Source organism: Aptenodytes patagonicus, chromosome 6, assembly GCF_965638725.1.
Source record: "Aptenodytes patagonicus chromosome 6, bAptPat1.pri.cur, whole genome shotgun sequence".
Taxonomy (NCBI): domain Eukaryota; kingdom Metazoa; phylum Chordata; class Aves; order Sphenisciformes; family Spheniscidae; genus Aptenodytes; species Aptenodytes patagonicus.
In genome coordinates this window covers 9,313,682-9,333,609 of record NC_134954.1, presented here as the reverse complement: position 1 = coordinate 9,333,609, position 19,928 = coordinate 9,313,682, and the positions used below count along the sequence as shown (strand labels likewise).

Sequence of the window (19,928 nt, the reverse complement as noted above, 5' to 3'; positions counted from 1 at the left end):
TCCTCGTAGGATACCACAGCAGCAATGAGCATGGACTTCCAGGGGATTTCACTGAACTTCCTTCTGTCTCCTCCATCCTCCAGCTTTGAAGGTTGCTGTCAAATGGAATTGAGATTTCTTCCCTCTGTTACTCACCAGCAAGACAATGATCTGCCCTCAATGCCTGCATTAATGCAACACTATGGTGCGAAACAAGGGTCTGGCTGCCTCAGGGAACAGATTTCAGAACGAAGTTTTCACTGGACACTGAACGGCTGCCGGAAGCTCAAGATGGGAAGGGACCCGCTCGGTCATCTTGGCTTTGCTCCGCTGGCTCAGAGTTCACGTGATCATCTGCACTGTACAGAAACACAATACGTGCTCTTCCCGCACCAGCACTCTGCTCGTCTCACCCCAAGACATCCACCCAGAGCTCCCCACCCAGGCAGAAACCAGATCAGGCACTGACAGCTCACCAGAGCACTTCTCAGTGGGCAGAGGAAGGGCTTCACATGCTGTGAAATCCTAACCCTGACTTGGCCACGAGGTCCTTGCATGGCCTCAGACACTTCTTGGCTTGCAAGTCTCCATTCTGTCTGTGAGAAGAGCTAATTCTCATTATCAGGCAGCTGTAGCATTTGGATTAGTTACACACAAAGCGCTGAGGCAACGAATAATGCGCAGCACCACTCTCTCAACGCTGTCATTTGAGGGAAACCACATGAAATACAAACACTGACGGCGTGTGTGTTTGCAGAGAGGCCTCTCTAGCTGCCTTCTGCTGATGAAATGGGTTGTGCTGCCTGTTCTGCTCCAGGCAGTTCTCACTGAGCCTCCACAGACCCACTACCTGCTGAACCACCACCACCTCCTTAATTACTGAGCCCAATTAAATGCCGACCTCAGATTCAAAGGGGTGGGAAAACCAACGTAGAAATGAGCACTGGAGACACAGACATGTGCTTTACAAATCTCACAGTTTATTTTTCTCTCTGTGCAAATCAGTGCTACTCAACATTACTCACATTTCACAGTGCAGGGGGCAGAAGTGATTACAACACTGCTTAAGCTGCAGTTCAGTGGGATCGTTCTGGGTCCTGGACCCCAGGCAATCTCCATCTGCCGATGATCTGGAAGAGAAAAGAACTGCACGGCCAGCATTTCCAGTAGTTGTTACTTTTAATACAAGCTACCTCCACAGCATCTCCAAGGGAAGCCTGCTTTCCTCCTCAGGCATCGCAGCATTCACGGCTGCATGCAGACTCCAAGCATTTACAGCCAGCAGCCTATAAAAAGTTTACGGCACAGTTTCCAAGTCAGAGCTAGCAGAGACAGATGAGGAAAGAGCAAACAATAAGCTCTTTTCACAGCCACTTAATCTCACATAGGACACAGCAGAACAAAGTTTAGCAGCGGAAGGGAAAGCTGGTCCCTAGAGTAAGAGGGTAGGGTCCCAGCCTGGCCAGCAGCGCCCGCGGCCCGCTGGCTGCTCCACTAGTGGTCACCACTGGTACAGAGGGAACGAGGCATGAAGCCAGGCAGCCCCAGCACTTGGAAAAATCATTGAAATCCCTGTATACGGCCAACAGGAGACACCCTTGGGGGTACTGTACAAAAGTACAGCTCATACCAGTTATCAGGAGGTTCTCTGAGGGGACAATCATGTGTGACATGGAAATTTCATTGTGCAATATTAAAAAAAAAAGAAACGTCTCACTTAAAGCACCCTTCCAGAGCTCATAGCCAGGCAACACTGGCTGCACAGCGACCTGTCGCTGTTCAAGTGCAGAGGGGATGAAACCAAAATACTGATTTGGGAAAGCAAAAGCAGCTCCCTCACCAGCAAGAGGGAGCCTAGCATGGGGCAGTGACATGACGGAAGCATGGGGACGGCTGGACACTGTCTGTACCACAGTTGAGTAGTTCAGGCACTGGTACCTAAGGAGCCAAATTTGTTTGCTACATCAGATTCAACCCTGTCCCACAAAGCTCATCAGCAGTGGGTGGAGAGAGGCTGCAAGTCCCAGCATCCACAGGGACTGACCGAGGGATGGCTCAGACCTCACTCGTTATTAGAAGGGCTTTTCCCTGCCCAGCCTGTCTGCAGTTGCTGGCGCTGGCACCTCCTGGCCACAGTGCTGGAAGGGAAGAACCTTTCTTTGCAGGGATCTGACCCCCCTGAGCTAGGTAATGAGGCTGTTTAGAGTCAGTGTTGCTGTTTCCCTGGAAAGAGCAGACAGTCACAGCGCAGCAGAGCTTCCTAGCAGTATCATGGAAACAATGGAAGGCTGTGACTGACCCATTTTCAATCAAATGGAATACTCTGCTTTTGTTTCCCATTTTAGTTTCTCCCTTCGAGACATCTCATAGCAACAGCTTTGCTCTGCTATTAGCAGCCTGTCCTTGTAAGGAAAAGCAAGGGCCCATTAATGAGCCAAATTTATCACCGGGAGAACTCTGCTGACCTAATCACACTAGCCACATATTTGACCCATTATGTTAACCTTCCTCTGCCTCCTCCACAGTCAAAACACCTTTCAACTTTAATCAGGACAGCAGGGAATACAAAGAGCAAGAATTAGGAAAAAAAAAAAAAAAATCAAAGGCGCCATGCTGTTCTCAGCATCCCACAACACAAGACTTGAAGCCATAACACAAAGTGAAAGCACATGCATCTACAGGGGAGATGCATCAGCAACGGGCGCAGAACAGCCCTGACTAAGTCAGCTCTAACCTGTGTGCACGTACAAGCACTGGAAGGATGCCTGAAGGACGGCCATTTACAGGGTGGCTCCGGGGATGTAAAGCCAGTCGGCAATGGCAGTGGGCAGGTGAGTCATGACTTGCAGCCTCACCCACCAGTAGGTCTCCATGGGATTGTAACGGTTGTTCGGGCACGGGGAAGTGAGCGCATCAGTGATGTCATTCAAGACCAGAGACATGTCCTTCAGGCCACTGTTAACAAAGGACTTCATCAGGGCCACGTGGCGAGTGAAATACTCCCTCCCATAGTCCTCCCGCACGGTGTCGCCGGCTCCACTCCACAGTGCCTCAGCCTGTTTGTCGATGCTGTCTGCTGTCAGGATGCCTGTTGCTGCCACGAAGTTACTGGGCTCAATGAGGATGACTCTGACACCCCAGCGGTACATCTCCTGCCGGAGGCAGTCGGAGAAGGCTGCCACCCCAAACTTGGAAATGCAATAGCAGGAGCGAGATGGACTCACCATCCGTCCCAACATGCTTGTGATATTCACCACACGGCCTAGAGAGAAAAGAGCAGGGAGAGATGATGGGCTGCAGAAGAAGCAGCCAGAACATCCCAGTAAAAAGGTGCTTTGTTGGATGATGCTGATTTGTAAAATCTGAATCTTGAAGAGGCATCCAAATCACCTGTCAAGGAGCCTTTCTCTCCTGACTCAAACAAGGCTAGCCCCTGCTCTGACCTCCTCCATGGATGGTACACATGCCTGCCCCTGTATTAAAAAGGATTTACAAAGCATACAAGACATTTCCCTCCCCATTTCCAAGTAGGGGAGTACCCAGATCTTCTGAGGCTACTAGCTGTACGCTCTCACATTAGTGCACCCCACTCCTGCATCTTGCTAGAGAAGCATTCAGGCTCCCAGCTAGCAGTGTTACGAGCTAGAAAGCACACAACACAGCATGATGCCATACAAACGTTCTGGTTCTTTCTGTAAGCACAACAGCTCATCTGCAGCCACTCTGCCTAACACAGCTACATGCTTCTAGAGCCGAGCTGGATGGCAGAGAACCAGCAGAGGTTTCTCTGAACCTGCAGCATGAGCAGCACAGCCTGCTCACCCAGCTGGCCGGCCAGGAGTGCCTAGAGTGCTACATGCCTGGGACAAACAGAGAGGAGACTCGACATGCTGCTGTCTATGGGGCAGCGAAAAGCAATTGTCCTAACTCCCACCAGCAGCCCGTGCCAGGCCAATTGCAGAGCTCTGGCAGCTTGTGTTATATCATGCACTGCCCAGGGGCAGTGACAGCAGTGGTCACTCCTCTGTGGGTGGCTCTGTCCTTCCCCAAGACAAGATGTGTGCAATTATGGTTTCAGATGCACTTACAAACAGGCCCTTGAAATCTCACCAGCTATTTTTACAGAGAGGATTTTCAGAGCCGTGGAGCATGACACCCTTCTGCAGCTTGAAATTTTAGCTGAGAAACAAGTGGGCGGCTCTGCTCTCTCATTCCAGACCTAAGTGCAGCTTGGAGGGCCTGTGAGAACCACCTGCTGACCTGATGGGTAAGCTACCTTTGTAGTGAGATGGGGTTTGTTTAGTGGGTACTTGCTTTCTCGAAATTGTATCTGAGCAATCTTCTCAATATAACCTTTTTCTGTCCTCACAGAACACACAGCTGTGCCAGCATTCTCCCACACTTGCTAAATAAAGAAGCTCTTCAGAGTTTTGCTCATACGTATCTTTCTTTTTTTTTTTAATATAAAGAAAAAAAAGACTTTTGATAATACTGTTGTCTTGTAAGATATCTAAAATGGCTGTTATTGACTCTCATTTATTCCACCACTACCACTCTGCAATCATCTGTGAATCGAATAACATGAAGGGAGAAGATTCAGTTATCCAAACATAAGCACTTGGTGGACTCTGGAAGCCAGGATTATCTTGTCTGGCCTCTAGTCACTTTTTCTAAAGTGTGGCCTGGAGTCCTGTGTCATATCTGCCAGGACTACACAAAGGTCTCTGATATCCTGGGATGTTTAAGATAGCACCTGCTGCATAGGTGCCTGGACTGCCCAAGAGTGGCCTGTACTACCAAATGCTTACACAGCATGTTGAACCCTGCTGTCTAGTTTGCCTGCATGCCTCAGACACCCTCCTTGGACTGCACAGGCATTCCTCGAAGCACAGTCTGAGTCATGATTTGTAGCTACATCCCTTCGCTGTGCTGCAAAAGCTCTCCCCGAGTCTTGCCACGCTGCCCAGCATGTACCTTTAGCTCTGCGAATGAGGGGCAGGAAAGCCTTCGTCACCCTCACGGTGCCCCACAGGTTGATCTCTGCCACCTTCTTGTAGTTGTCTAAATTTGCAAATTCCACCTCTCCGAAGGTCGAGACACCAGCATTATTCACCAGGCCCCACAGACCTGCTAACAAACACATGGTTAAAGAGTGGAACGAGGAAGAGTGTCGCAGAGAAGAAGCCTTCCTTGTTGTTCAAAGCAACCCAACCCCACCCCTTGACAAAGAACTGGGCACTTTTGTAGAAAAAAGTTGTAGAGAAAAACCCAGCAAGGACACGAAATACACTCTTGGTATACCAGAAGTGAAGCCAGTGGGGCTAGTTTGGAACATCAGGGAGAGTGATGTGGTCACACAAGCATTGCCTCCCTGAATGTCTCCTCTAAGGTCAAATGCTGTCCTGGGGATTTGAAGAGCTGGATCTGGCTGACTCTTTTATGCCTCCTGTCAATCCCAGGTTTGTCTTCACTCAGTGACTTTATCATGGCTTTTGCCATTTGGATGGGGCTGGACTTTCCCTCAATTTAAAAAAAAAAAAAAAAAAGGGAAAAGGAAAACAAATATTTTGGATTTCTAAATCCCCTTCACAATTCTGACTCACTGTTCTGGAGAGTGCATGGAATTGATCTGCAAGTTCACAGCCCGATTAACAGCTGCTGTATTTTAGTCCAGGTATTTGGTTTCCCTCAACCCTAACTATAGCAGAAGATGGCAAACTTACAACCAACCCTTAAAATTACTAGAATTTAAAAATGAATGTCTTTTGTGCATGCAGTCTTGTCAAAGTTAAATTGACTGCACTTACCAAGAGCTTCTGCACTGAGCCCCTTACACATCCAGGACCTAGCAGGTCACTGAGAACTTGACCCTTTGAAGTGATTACTGCAGGAGTCCCAGTGGCAAACATTTGTAGGACTGAGTCTGTACTTTGTGAATCTGTTGAAGCACAGGACTATGCAGCCATAAACTGCAGGAGGAACAAACAGAAGAGCTGGAACAAGATAACAGAGTTGTTCCTCATTAGATGTCCTGCCATACACCACAGTTATTTTTCACTGTATAAGTACTCAGTTGGAGTCGGGGCCCCTCTCCACTCCCTAACCTTCCTCTTACCACCAAGAGCAAACACAGGGCTAAGAGTCTTCATGTCCAGGGAGCTCTGACATGGCTATCAAAAGCACCCACATCATGCCACCCTGTTGATAAAACTTACCAAGCTCTCTCTCAAAATTTTTTGGGCTGTTTGCCCTGCCTCTGCTCCATAGCTTCCCTGCCCTGATGTATGAGTGTCTTTTAGTAACTTCCAGCCCATATTTATTCATGGTCAGAGAGTAACTGTATTGTACTGAACACAGCCCTCTAAGCAAATTGCAATATTCTACCATTGCCCAACAAATACCAATGGAATTTATCCTCCTGGTGCATTTAAAAACACCAACATGCCCTTGCTAGACTGGCTCTCTACTCTCACACCGGCCCTAGTAACTCTGCCCCATTCCCAGCTAAGTTCATTTTCCCTGAAGACTGTTCACCAGCCGTGTACAGCAGACCAGAGAAGGTCACGTCCTACCTAGTGATAACAGCGCATTAACCATTCCCTCATGGTCTGTCCCAGAACGGATTTGCCTATTATAGCTGCCACCATTCCCACACCTCCCAGCTCTCACATGGTGATCCCAGCAACCCTTCTGCCCTGCACACCTGTCTCTGACAGACAGTGGTGAATATTGCTCCAGTTCACTAGCCTGCAGCTCTATCCTCCTCCAAAACAACCCTTTCCCAATCCCCACCAGGCCACAACGGCCCCAGGATAACTTAGCTGGGATAACAGCTAAGTCGTGGCCTGCAGCAAAAGCCAAGAAAACCTCTTGCTCACCTATCCTTACTTCCGTTTTTATTAATTCAAGTTTCTAAATGCTGCAGTCAGGTAGTTCTACTCCTGTTCTGCCCAAGATCTACTCCTGCTCTGCCTGTTGCTGCTGTACTTACTGAAGCTGCCAGCTTTAATAGGTCAAGATAACTCCAAAATTCACACTCATCTGGCAGCCACCACAGCATCTCAGCCTGAAGGGGGTCCCCTGTGCTGCTGCAAAGCAGGCTCTAATCGCTAGCAGGAGGACCATGGAAACAGGGCATCTGATGGTGTAACTTCACCAGTAACAAGCAGCTACGCAGAGCAAATTTGGCAGTGATTTACCAAAGACCACAAAAGACTTAAACTGCCAGTCCCAAACTGACCTCTGCAGAGTATTCCCGATTCTAAATTTCTCTACAACGATTTCCCATTTCTGGGGTTACAAGGTTAGATTCAGGGACGTTCATGAAAACATTATTTACAATAGTTCATTCTTGGAATTTCATTGCTCACCAATCAGTCACGTTACGTACAGAACAAAGTGCTGATAGTACCCGGTCACAGGGCTGCTTGCTGGACAGCGGTGTGTTTATTGAGCAGAGCCTTATCACTATTATTGCTTTAGTGTCAACAATACAGTAGGAACTGCTTAAGACTGAAAACAAACAGGGGCACTCCTATTGAAATGAGTTTAGCCTTATGTACACAGCACAGAGAGAAGAGGTATAAATGTACAGTGCAAGAACTGTTCTGCACTAGCTCCTCTGGGGCCACACTCAGTGAGCAACAAGCACCTCTGTGCAAGGCACCTCAGTCTCAATAGTCTCTACGTTTCAACACTTACTTATTGGCAAGCCCCAAAACTCAGTCGCACTGATGGGCCTAAAAAGAAGCCTTTGCTGCTTTGCACACTGTGCTGGAGCAAACAAGGTAACCTTACAGGGTAAGGCTCTCAAGAGCAGGAGGAACCAGTCCAACTTGCTGATCAAGGATGCAAGACTTCTCTGTCCCTGCTGCACACATGGTTTTGCAAACACTGCCGCATTTATAGAAGCAACAGAGATGGTCCCTTACAAGCTTTCACTCAGTGGGAAATGGCCCTGTGCCACCACTGCTGTTGCTGGGCTCTTCAGGAAAAGCTTGAGAAGCTGTGAAATGTGTGACGAGGGCTGGGTGATTGTGTAGGAAGAAAAATCATGCAGAGAGAACATGTGTGGGATCAGAGCTTGTACATAACTCGGTTACATTTCATATGCTTGTTTTAGGAGGAAGGGTGTGCTCACGTAATTTGCATGAAGATTAGAGCTATTGTTATTTACTAGCTTTATACTTGCTGTGAACAAAGACAGGCCCACGGCAGTCTCATCCAAACTTCAAGAGGAGCAACCACACGACCCTTAAGTCCTGGAGCTACAGATGTGAAACTTCAGTCCACCCTCAGCCTGGGTCTACAGCTGCTGTCCAGCTTGCTACTTGCACAGAGGCTGCAGAGAAACCTATGCAGAGCAAGAAGCCTCACAACCTCACTGCAAACCACTTCCAAGAAGGAAAGAAGCATGCAGGAGGGGCTTCTATCTTCTTTCACATGCTCTGAGGGTCCATGAATTGGACTCATGCTTAAGGTGGCATGTGGATTAAGGTGGTCTATGCCAAGCCCACCCTGGATCCTGCCTCACGTCACCTCTGGGATGTCGCATGGCAAACTGAAAGCATGGATTGACCTGGCTGAAGAATAATCCAGGTTTGGGGGCAGGTCAGTTTTGTGCTCCAGCTCAGCACTCAGTTACGTGAACAGGTTGTACCAGCACAGCAGAGGGGACAGCAGTAAGCAGCCAGGGCCTGTCACCTCTTCACTAGCAGGGTCACTACAGACAGGTCTGTATGAGCCAGGCTGCAGCAGGAGCACCAGGAGGGGATCAGGCTCTGGCCATCCTATGCCCTTCACAGACACTCAAGGAGAAAGACACAGGCTCTTGTGGGCTTGCTGCCACTCATCACTTTTTACAGGATGTAGAGTTAGAGCCTAATCCTCCAGCCAGTCCTGGTCTTTTTCCATGTGGCCAGCACATCAACAGCAAGACAATTCTCCTCACTGACTTGGGTACCACACTGCCTGACTGCCAGCCACACACTGTCACAGGCCTCCAGGCTTGTTAACCCTCTTTTGGTGGTGCAGAGAGGGAACAACCTGGCCAGTGCACGGCCTGCTCTGTAGGAAGGATTCTGTGAGCACAGCAAAGAGCCAGCTGTGCCAGAAATACAAAGATCCCCACATACCTTCCTCTGGCTTCTTCAGGGTCCTCTTCACAAAATCCACAGCCTGAGCCACCTCCTGGTCACTGCACACATCCATCTGTAGCACTTTCATGCGATCTGACTTCATGTTCTTCAGCTCCCTGGCTCCATCTCCATTCTCGTCCTGTTCAGCAGAAAAGAAAGATGTCCCCGCTAAGATGGACAAGGAACAGTAATACAGCTTGGGGCCAGGCACGTTCACACGAACAGGAAATAGAAGCTCTTGAAATTGCACACAGAGGCGTAAACCTGCTGCACAAATAAGCACACGAGCCACATAAACCAGCGTGCAACCCACAGCCATCTTCCTATTCCCTCCAGCACAGCTCCTATATCTGCATCAGCGACCCGCTGCTCTGAAGGGCCACAAAGCCCCTGCTGTTAGCTCCTCACACGAAGGGTTTCACATCCATAACACCGTGAAATACTGTGCCAGCCTGGGATAACCGTGGATGAATCTCCACTGCCTCAGTCTCCATGCTCTGCAGGTAACATAGCAAACACTTGTACAGAAATCAGAGTCAGATTTTCTAGGCTTAAAAGCAAAAGGCTAACTGGACATTGTACTCATCCCAAAATATTGCCTGGCTTCTAATGAAATAGTATTGTCAGACCACTTTGAAAACAAGACAGCAGGGACACCTTTGGCATGCCTAACAGCAACTAGTCTGATGCTACAGGATACCGCAGGAAACATTTACAGCTGAACCTATATAATAATAATATTTTGCTCTTACTACACAGCAGAACAGGATGCACAGGAATACAGGCACAGTGGAGATCTCCACACAACAAGAAGATTACAGACATGAGGCCTGAAAGGAGGAGATTGTGGCTGAGGAAGCAAGAACAAGTCTTTTTTTTCCCACTATAGGTAATAAGAACGTGATGGCTCTGCTTTCCTTTCTATCCTTTTCCTTTATCCCCCCCCCCCCCCCCTTAGAGATTCTGTTACTATTGTGGGGGTTTTTTTGTTTATTCAAACATAAACACACTGCAAACTCCAAACTTTACCCGCTCACTTCCAGACAGGATTGCTGCCTAAGCCTTACAGCCTTACTCAGGTAGTATATAACAAAAGTGAAAAGAGCACAGGTTAGCCATGCAGTTCCACAGCAGGCTTGAGATTTAATTCACCAAACTACTCCCTGAATCACAGGCTCTACCTCATTAGGGAGGAAGAAGTTATGAATCGGTGAGTCACCATGCCTGGCTGCCACTCTTCCTTTAGCACTTGATACCAACTCCCACAGCACAAGGGCAAACAAGGTGAGCAACCCTCCCACAGTCACCTGCTCAGCTGCCTCTGCAACCAGGCTGATGTAAAAAACATGTAACTGCTTAGTTTTTCTCTATGCATCTCAGGCTATTTAATGAATATAGTATACAACATCTCACCTCCACCTTCAGTCCAGTGAACAAAGACGTGTAATGAAGAGCTGAAACGTCCATCACAGCCTTGAGTAAAACAGGGTAGCTCTCTTAAAAATCAATATATAGTTACACCAGCATTATGACAATAGTAGGAATGAGTTGCTGGCCCCATGGCTGCATATCATTTCACAACTAATTTATTTCCAGGTATCACAAAAACAGCAAATAAAGACTTGAAGTTTTTCTAATGCACATCAAACATGGTGACATGCTGCGTCTAGCCCTCTTATCTAGCCACGAAAAAGAATCTCTGAAAGTGGTGTTACAAGTAGTTAATAACATAGTCACCAAAATATTATATTCTCTTTGAAACGGGTGAGGGTTGTGTGATGCCTCACTGTATTTCTGGAAGATGCTCTTGCATCTCACCGAGTTGTACAAAGCAACTTTCAGCTACTTAACAGTGAATAAAGTGGAGCTAATTCAGCTTGTAAAGACAGATTTACTGTATCTATATAGAAACAAAAAATTAACTATATCTGTACTCAAGTACCAGTTGTCATTTCAGAGCACTGAAAACAACTTTTCCTACATGTTTTTTAAACTTTCATAATCCTTATAAACTAAGCAAGAACTATTTCCACTGTTTTTTGAGAAACAAAGTCATAGGCCAGCAACTTAAAAATCCAGTATAAATGGTTCGTATTATTCATATTGAAATGAATTTCCCCTTATCACCAGTGTAACTCAATCTGCAAAGTTACCTTCCCAGCTACAATTTATTCATTGTTGACAAAACATATTGATTTTGGAAGACTGACTTCAACATGTAGTATCAATTGGAACCACTTTTCATAGTTGCAGACACCACCTCAGCCACTGTTTAACTGTAAAACAAATTGCTTAACTCTTTTGTCCAGAAAACCTTTTCACAAATGAAGCAGCCATGTATTTTTATGGAAAGACGTAAACATCATCTTATGTCCTGTGGTCTTCAGGGGCTATAAGCACATTCCCTGTTCAGATACCCACATGGTACTTCCTCCTTGTTTTTTAAACGGTAGATTCGCTGGCTTGGAAAATACCTGGAGCAGTTCCCGTGGGAGCAGCCTGGCTGTCCTCCCTGGAATGGCCTTCGTGGCCTTGGGACTCACCAGCAGGAGCCACGCAGCAGCGCGAGTTGAGCGAGGTTCTGGCAGCAATGGCCCAACTGCTCCTGCAAAACCTCTCCCCCCTCCCTTTGCTGTCATTTTTTGTCTGATTTTTGTCCTCTCAAGAGAATCCCCCAGCTTCCCCTTCCCAGTTCCATCAGAGTTGAGGGCTGCCCTGCTCCAGCCCAGCCTGCTGCCTGAGTACTCTCCAGAGAGGCCTTCGGTGGGACTTCGCCGTTTCCTCCCAGCTATCTCATTTCCCCCGGTTATCCTGCCCTCGCAGCCCTGCGTGGCTCTCGCTGCCCACCCCACCCTCTGCCTAGCAGGGGCTGCTCCCGAGCGGGGAGCCCGACAGCCACACCAGTCCTCTCCACCCAGCAGAGGAGCCTCGCTCCAGCTTTCGGCTGCCTCCCCTTCCCCTCGCTCGCTCCTCTCCCTGCTGTGGTTTAGAGGATCCCAATGCAGCTGGTGCTGAGGGACAGGCAGATCCTACAGGGGCTTGTTAGCAGAGAGCCCTCCTGTAACGGACCGAGCTATGGCCTTTTCTCAGGGAAGCTCATGGGATTCAGGATTAGGTCCTGGCAAGCACTTGGGCACCCGCAGCAAGATGTCAGTAGGAATCAGGAAGCCACAAACACAATGCTGAATGCCCGTGGATCTGGCCGGCTTGCTCCGTCTGCACCAGTTCCCCCCCTATCCACCCGCTCCCTTCCTGCATTTCCTAGGCAGAACACCTCATATTTGTCATTACTGGATTCCATCCAATTGATTTCAGACTCCATCCGATCTATCAGGATCATTTTGAACCCTACTCCCCAAAGGGCCTGCAATCCTCCCTGCTTGGCACCATGCACATTTTTTTTTCCCCAAGGGAACTCTATTCCAGGGGGCACTTCCAAGAAAATTTCAGAGACGGAACAGCAGTCACAGGCTTAGCGCGTAAGTTTGCTCATGAGACTATCATGAGGGACTGTGTCAAAACCCTTATTCAGGATACATTTATTCCTTCCCCTTTAACCACTCCGCTGCTTCGCCAGAACGAGATTAGACCGACATGGCACAGTCTGTTCCCGGTAAACTTATATAGACAGTGTGTATCACACTATGATCTAGACATCTGTAAAATCGACAGATCAGTGTGTTGCAACCTCATCTAGCGCACCGAAGGTGAGCTGCCTGGTTGGCAATTCCAGAGGTCTGTCTCCTTTGGGAAGGGAAGTACAATATTTGCCCTCTTCCAGCCTTCTGGAAATCCCCTGGCCTCCAGGTGCTCCTGAAAATATCACCCGTGGGGCTGAAATCACAATGGCTTATCCTTTAAATGCTCTTCAGTACATTTCATCAGGCCTGATGAACTTGAACACATCCATTTATGTAAACATTCCCGGTTCTTTCCCTTTTCTCGCCCACAGTCCTCATGAAAACTGCTGGCAGTAGGCATCTGAAAAAAATTTATCCTTTTTTTCAGTAGGATCAAAGAAAATAAGACAATGATTATTTCAACTTTTTCTGTACTCTCTACTTTTCAGGTTATTTTGTAATCGATTTGTGTGTTTTTCCATCTTAATCCTAATATATTAACAGAAACTTTCTCTGTGGACTTACTTGTCCTTGCTAAATGAAATCCCTTTTGTACTTGACCCTCTCCAGTTCTATCCCAGCCTGCTTGCAGTATTCTTGTTACTCCTGTGGCTTTATTTTTGACTGTCTGATCATTAAAAAGCTCCTGATGCAGCTGACAGCGTAACATCTTGTATTTAACGCAAGAGCTTTCTGTGGTGGCTAGTACATCAGGGATCCTTTAATTGTCAGTATAAAAGCACGCAAGTAAGTGATGATGGAGTAACTATGTGTGAACTAATAGCCTGGCATCTGCTCTACAACTGCCCCCATACCTGCTCTGACCCTGCAGTGAACCTACAGCAGCTCGCTCTTCTCTCATGACAGGGTAAGTTTCCTTGCATTTGTCACAAGCAGTTAGATGCACACGGCCAGTTACCATAGGGTAGCTGCATCCCTAGCCATGCTGCGTGTGCAGAGATTATCAGCAATAATCTCTCATATGTTCATACCTTGTTCTTCACAAGTGATCTGACCTAACAGCAACCTGCCTTCACTGATGTTTCCTGCTTCTTTCAGATCCATCATCCTTTTCCGCAGTCACTATATGCTTCCTTTTCTCGGAGCAGTCAGCTCTAGATTTATAACCATTTTCATCCCACATACATTCTACAATTAGGTTTTCAGTGAGCTCCTGCTCATCAAATTTTAAATTACTAGGCTGTTGCCTCCCTCAACCATCTAAAACACAAGGCTGTTCCATGAGGATGGTGGCTGTCCCAAGAACTGTAGAAAGCATTCGGCTGTAAGATTTTTGTAACAGCTATCCAGATAACTGTGTTACCACCAGACCCTGTCCTTTAGTTGCACCTAACAGCAGGTAAGGCAACACTAACAATCCAGGGGGGTGGGAAAAATCCACAAGTGAAAACCTGGGGCTCCAAGTCCAGGTCTCCTGAAAATTTATTAACACACAGAACAAGAAAAATCACATTTTCTCACTCTCTACCCCTTCAGGGTCAAGTGCTCAGTTAATCTCCTGAAAGTCACCTGCAGATCAGCTATGATTGCTGATGCAGTTTCCACTTCCACACAGAATGTAAGTACAGAACCACAAAAATTTTGGCTCTGAATAAGAAGTTGCCAGGCCAGATCAGAGGGAATACTGAGAGCTGCCCGGCCATTCTGGGACAGATGATCTTGATCTGTGATCAAGAAGTAATATGGCTTTTTTCTATCAATAAAACAAGAAAGCAGGGCTCACTTCAGGAGCATTTATTTTCTTTATGTGGCTTCAAATGGAGCCTGGCCCTGTCTGCTCTGCAGTAGCGTGCTGCTGTCTGAACAGCCCTCTCAGACCACCCTATCTCCCCTCTCCTTTCTGTTCCCTACACTTGCTGCTCTGTAAAGTTGAGTGCCTGACTTGCTATCACCACAGAGACAGGCATCCCAAAGCAGCGTATGACATGATTACTGAAGGATTTACAGAGCCTCCACATGGAAATTTCCAGATAGTGGCAATTTTCCAACAGGACTCTCTTGCTCTCAAGTTACACAATATGTCAGCTGATAATAACTTTCCCTTCTGGTGTGGTGGAAGAACGTAACCTCCGCTGAGATCACACACGCAATGAGGGCCACCTTTTTTTGTTTGTTCTCGCCCTCCACACTACTCAAGAATCTGTGGTCATGACTCCCTGAGCACCTGTGCTGAAATGGCCATCTTCAAACGGAGAAACAAGTGGGTATGAACTGATTTTGAACAATTCAAGTCGGAAGTTACAAGAGTTTTGACTACTGAAACAGCAAAAAAGCATAGTAAGGGTAAAACCCCAGCGGAGATGGAAGTGGAGCTGGCCCAGTTTATAAAGAGGATTACACAACATGGTTACCTCCAAGAGCAGGGACTGAGATGATGGGTCTGCAACCCCTTCTGATTCAGTGTGCCTAAACTGATCTTTTACAACAAGTGATGCCATCTGCCAAACACAGGTGACAGAGGGTGAGACCTACAGATATCAGAAAGGTACAGTAAATTTGTTTATTCAGCTATCCAGAAACTGAATAGCTTCTACAGAAGCTGTAGAAGCACAGTTAGAAGACACTTTGGAAACAGAACCTGAACAAGGCAGGAGAGGCAGCTTGGAGATGACTTTGAGGCGAGTGTCCCCAAAGGAAAGTGACAGAATGAAAGACAGCAACAGAGATGCCAGGGAAAACAGAAAGCCATAGTGCCATAGCAATCTTGGACTATCAGATTTATTAAGCGTGTTGCAGTATTGCTGAGGGGCTTCCAGCAGTGAGCAGTGCCCTACTGTGCAAGCTACTGTACAGACATGCAGTTGACAGACAGTCCCTGCCCTACAGAGCTCAGAATTACAGGAATGACAAGATGCAACAGGCAGATGAAGCAATGGAAGATCTAACAATCCCTGCCCACTGCACTTCCCTCAGGCCTTGGACTAGGGTAAACAGAGGCTGCAGATGAAGATGCTGTCACTTGAGAAGCATTTTTCTCCAATCAGAGAAGACTTTTGATCAATATTACTACTCACCACAAGCAAGCATCCAGCAAAAACAGTAAACCCCTTTGCGTGAAGCTGTTTTGCCAAGGCATGTCCAAAACCTTTGTCACAGCCTGTTATTAGCACCGCCTTTCCTTCAGCCTGTGTGGGGAAAGACAGTAATACGATATCATCAGATATTGCAACGCTGCAGGCACCACCAGCACCCAGCGACATAGCACAGGAGCAGCTTGCAGCCCCGCAGCCAGGGCCAGCCAGTGTTTACAAGGTACAATTCCAGCTGCAAATCACAGTGGCCACGTACCTGTCTGCACACAAACCTGACCACAGTCTAAACCCAGCAATTTCAGTAGAGCTTCTGCTGGGTCAACCAGCATAAAGGAGGTGACAAGATTACTGTGTAGAAACACAACCAGCTCCCAACTACTGTGAAACCCTAAATTTATCCAGTTGTTGGTCTGTAACAATTTGCATTGCCTTGATACCCAAGCTAGAACAGTAACTCTTTCAAGTATCAGTGGCCAAAGCAGAACAGAAACATTTCAAAAGAAGTTCATGATCTACCAACTCATAGGCATTATAAGAAAGAGCAGCACAGAAAACATCCAAATGATAGTATGTCACCTGCTTGAACTGTACAGCAGCTCTTTTAACTGCAGAGTGACTCTATTGTCTGTTCCCCTACTCCCACTCTATGCGGTACTTTCCATGCTGTATTTTAGCATGCAGGAATGTGACTACAGGTTAGGGTTTCCTTCTGAAACACTGCAGCCTTAACAGGAACAATTTATCAAATCCTACGGTTCTCTCCTACGTTATTATCTTTTGACTGATAGATAAATTGAGAGAGAAGATTTGATACTCCATCTGGTATGACACAACAGGCTTGTGATAGATCTGAAAACAGAATCCCAAATCCTGGAGAAGCCTGTAGTGAAACACTGCCCATTCACCCTCTTTCTTTGCTTGGAAGCCATCTCTCCCCTGCTCTCCTCACCACAGCTGTGAAGCAATGAACTCCTAACGCTTAACCCAACTAGCAGGCACCCAGCTGCAGTGCTGCACACTGCTCCAAACTGAAACCGTATCCTTGAGGTAATAACGTCATACAGTAATAAAGATCTAGAGAATGCAATAAGGAAGTGAGGTCACTTCCATCTCTGTGGAGATATCTGCAACTAATACTCCCCGTTACTGTATTAACAACAGCTGGAATACGAACATTTGTATTTTATGCTACTTACGTATGAATCGCACCGGCTGGTCCAGCCACTTTTTCAGACAGAAATGGGGCAATCACCAGTGCTCTCTGATCTGGTTTTGCTGACGTGCATGGTAGTGAAGTGGCAATAAGGAATAATTGCAGGGTGATAGCGATCAAAGCATTACTGCACAAACTCAAGATGAGCCCAAGCAGAGAGCAATATGCAAATAAGCTACACCCTGTCCTGCCCTTTAACTCATGCTGAAGTTACTGCTTTCAAAGGGGAGTCACGATCTGAAGTTGAAATGAGAACTGATCAAAAGTCTACCCTGCATTTATCATACAAACATCCACATTAACACCGATTCCTATACTCAAAGAGCACCCAGCTACAGGCTAGCTCTGCTGAAGCTCCGAAGGTAGCTTCAGCTAAAGGACAAAAGATAAGTGAGAATTAAATATACAGTGCTCAGTCTTAATTTAATTTACAGTAACACAACTCCAAGAGAGATGAGGATCAAGTATGAATCAAATCACAGAATTTGCCACAATAATTCAGCAAGCTGGTCCATGGAAAAGAAAGGATTTGACTTTTTTCTCTGCCTCACCTCCCTAAGCCCTTTGCCTCTGAACCCTGAAGACAGAGGACTTCCCAAAAGAGCAGGAACTACACAAAAGAAGTTGCAACTACTTCCAGAACAGGCAAACACAGAAGATGCCCAATCCTCAACCATCATTAGCTCCTTCATCAGCCCATCTGATAAGGACAGAGCTCAGCTGCAGGAAATAAAAGCAAATGGCTGAGCTGTGTTCCTGTGTGCATCTAGTTTTAGCTCTCAGCAGCTGGTTTGCTTTCTCTGGTTAAAAAAACCCCAAACACCAAACCACCAAAATGTAGACAGAAAGGAGGAGGTTTAAAAATCCTCTTAGCTGTCTATAATGGGGAGAAAAGTGAGGAACAACTTACAGTAGGAGAAGGTACCTGTGATTATTTGTCAATTATTTGCTATTACCCTAATTGCTGGTAATAAAACATGTGACTACAGCAGCACGGTTCGTAACAGACCAAGGCCCCAGCAGTGCTAACAAGCATGCAAAAACCCAAGGGATGTACTAGATCTCCCATCTGTAGCTGCCCCCGTCTTTGTGCCATGCCTGGTTGACAAAGAGCTCCCAGGGATGAGAGCAGGGAGCGACCCCATTCCCAGCCAAAAAGATCCTATCCCCAAAAAACCTCTGAACACACGGAAAAGCCCGATCATCCTTATCTTTTGAAAGTCCCAAGATAAGGCCTAATGGGCCTTGTTCCTGGAGTTTGATAAGGTCAGTCTGCAGCTTACAGTTTGACACAGTGCTGAGACAGGCAGAGAGGACTAGCTATCACCTCTCTAGAAGGCATCACAGCAACCTTAACCAGCGTTTTGAGGCACTTCAGGTGCCTCACTCACTAACAGACACACAGTGCTCTCAGGGAATACTGTGCAGGAGACAGCACTCGTGTGCAGTGCTGCCAGGGAACCCGAGACCTGCTAAGAGTGCAGAGTAACTTCTTGTACTGGAGGTGCTGCTGTGGCGTCTGGGCGGGGTAGTACTGTCTGTATGCTCGCCGTGTGATCCACAGCACTGTAATACACGTTCCACACAGTTCAAACAGCCCCGGCGAGGCAACCTGACTTGAAGCTGCAGCCAGCTCAGGTGCACACACCTCACCAGCTTTTCCTACTGGGATATGATCGCTTTATTAAATAGTAGAATTTACTTTACTCATGCAGGTGATCTATCAAAATTATACACATTTATTGCAAAAGAGGCTAAGGAAAGTGAAGCTACTTTTTCAGCCTCAGTCTCTCTGGACAACATGGGAACCCACCATGCTTGCCTAGATGTTATCTTCTCCTGCTGTCACTTGTTTTCTGGATCCCGTTCCCTTTTATGCCCTCCCCAACCATCTGCTTATTATCAAACAGATTAATTCCAAAATGAGAGCAGTTACACAGTAAAATTTGCTTGGTCCCTTTTTCTAGACTCAGGAAGTTGAGGTTTTCAATCCCAGGAGAAGGAACTGAAAATATTCACTAAATGGAAGGTATTTTCTCAGGTGGGACAGGGATGGGGAACATCAGGGGAGCAGAGTGGATGGAAGAAGAGCGAAGTGGGAGGTTGCAAACGGGCCAAAGCTGTTATCTGGCCGTTTCAGAGGGGCAGGGCTGAGCTGGAGGCCCTGGAGCAAACACATGTTCACTTGCAAGTCCTTCCCAGTGCCTGCAGAAAGGTTGTCTGGAGCATAAGCAAGAGCTAAGTTAACTCCAATCCAGTGAAAGAACCCCAGACATTTTGTGTAATTTTTTAAAAACATATGAAAGAGACTGGTTATGCAATTCTGTTCCATTCACAGGGCTTTTCTTCTCCCTTACGCCCGCTCCCAAATTTCGAGTACTGGAACAAAATCCACGCGCCCACTGTTTCGTGAACCCTGTGAAGCGAAGCGGGGTGTCACAGCGGCGCGGGGGCCAGCACGGCAGCAGTCAGCTGCACCGTGGCCCCGGCCGAGCCCCGTCTGAGGGGTCGGCAGCCTGCCCGGGGCTGTTCACAGCTCGGCATTTCGTCTCCCCTCGCAGCGCCTGTGTTAAGCCTCCACCAGCCCAGCCGCCCGCTCGGGCAGCGCCGTTTCGGCTGCCGACAACTGCCACAGGCGCGAGGCCTCGGGCCCGGACCGGTTAAACCGCAGCCGGCGGCAGCGGCGGGCCCGAAGGCGCGGCGCCATTTTGGGCCCCGGGGGAGCCTCCGGAGGCCTCCCTCTGGCGAGCCCCAGAAGGGGCCGAAGCCCCCCGGCCCCTCGCCGCGGTACTCACGGGCAGGGCGCGGCGGGCCCGCCGCGGCAGGAGAAGGAGGAGGAGGCGGCGGGCCAGGCACCGCCCGCCGCCCGCCAGCAACAGCGCGGCGCCCAGCGCCAGCAGCAGCAGCGCGGCGCCCCGCATGGCCG

At 47.8% G+C, this 19,928-nt stretch overlaps 1 protein-coding gene and 1 long non-coding RNA gene across 3 annotated transcripts; one reads left to right on the top strand and one right to left on the bottom strand.

The window, feature by feature from the left end:
• Positions 1-937: 937 nt before the first annotated feature.
• On the bottom strand, positions 938-19,923 carry LOC143161784 (D-beta-hydroxybutyrate dehydrogenase, mitochondrial-like). Of its 2 annotated transcripts, none has more exons than XM_076341050.1 (6): positions 19,798-19,923; positions 15,772-15,882; positions 9,114-9,255; positions 4,954-5,106; positions 2,714-3,241; positions 938-1,109 (listed from the first exon to the last, which is right to left on the bottom strand). In XM_076341050.1, the coding sequence occupies exons 1-5, from the start codon at positions 19,921-19,923 to the stop codon at positions 2,760-2,762; spliced, it is 1,014 nt and encodes a 337-aa protein (XP_076197165.1). In that variant the 3' UTR covers positions 938-1,109; positions 2,714-2,759. The 2 variants fall into 2 exon arrangements, with proteins under 2 accessions (XP_076197165.1, XP_076197166.1); XM_076341051.1 differs by having other exon boundaries at positions 2,728-3,241.
• LOC143161785 (uncharacterized) lies at positions 4,074-4,406 on the top strand. The gene is made up of 2 exons (XR_012995595.1): positions 4,074-4,246; positions 4,351-4,406. It is a non-coding gene; the product is annotated as an uncharacterized LOC143161785 (long non-coding RNA).
• Positions 19,924-19,928: the final 5 nt, after the last annotated feature.

Coding starts and splice junctions, on each gene's coding strand:
- LOC143161784 (XM_076341050.1), bottom strand. CDS start 19,923: ATGCGGGGCGCCGCGCTGCTGCTGCTGGCGCTGGGCGCCGCGCTGTTG. Junction 9,256..15,771: donor TTGCTGGATGCTTGCTTGTG/GTGAGTAGTAAT, acceptor TCTGCTGAACAG/GACGAGAATGGAGATGGAGC. Junction 5,107..9,113: donor CCTGAAGAAGCCAGAGGAAG/GTATGTGGGGAT, acceptor GTTTGTTAGCAG/GTCTGTGGGGCCTGGTGAAT.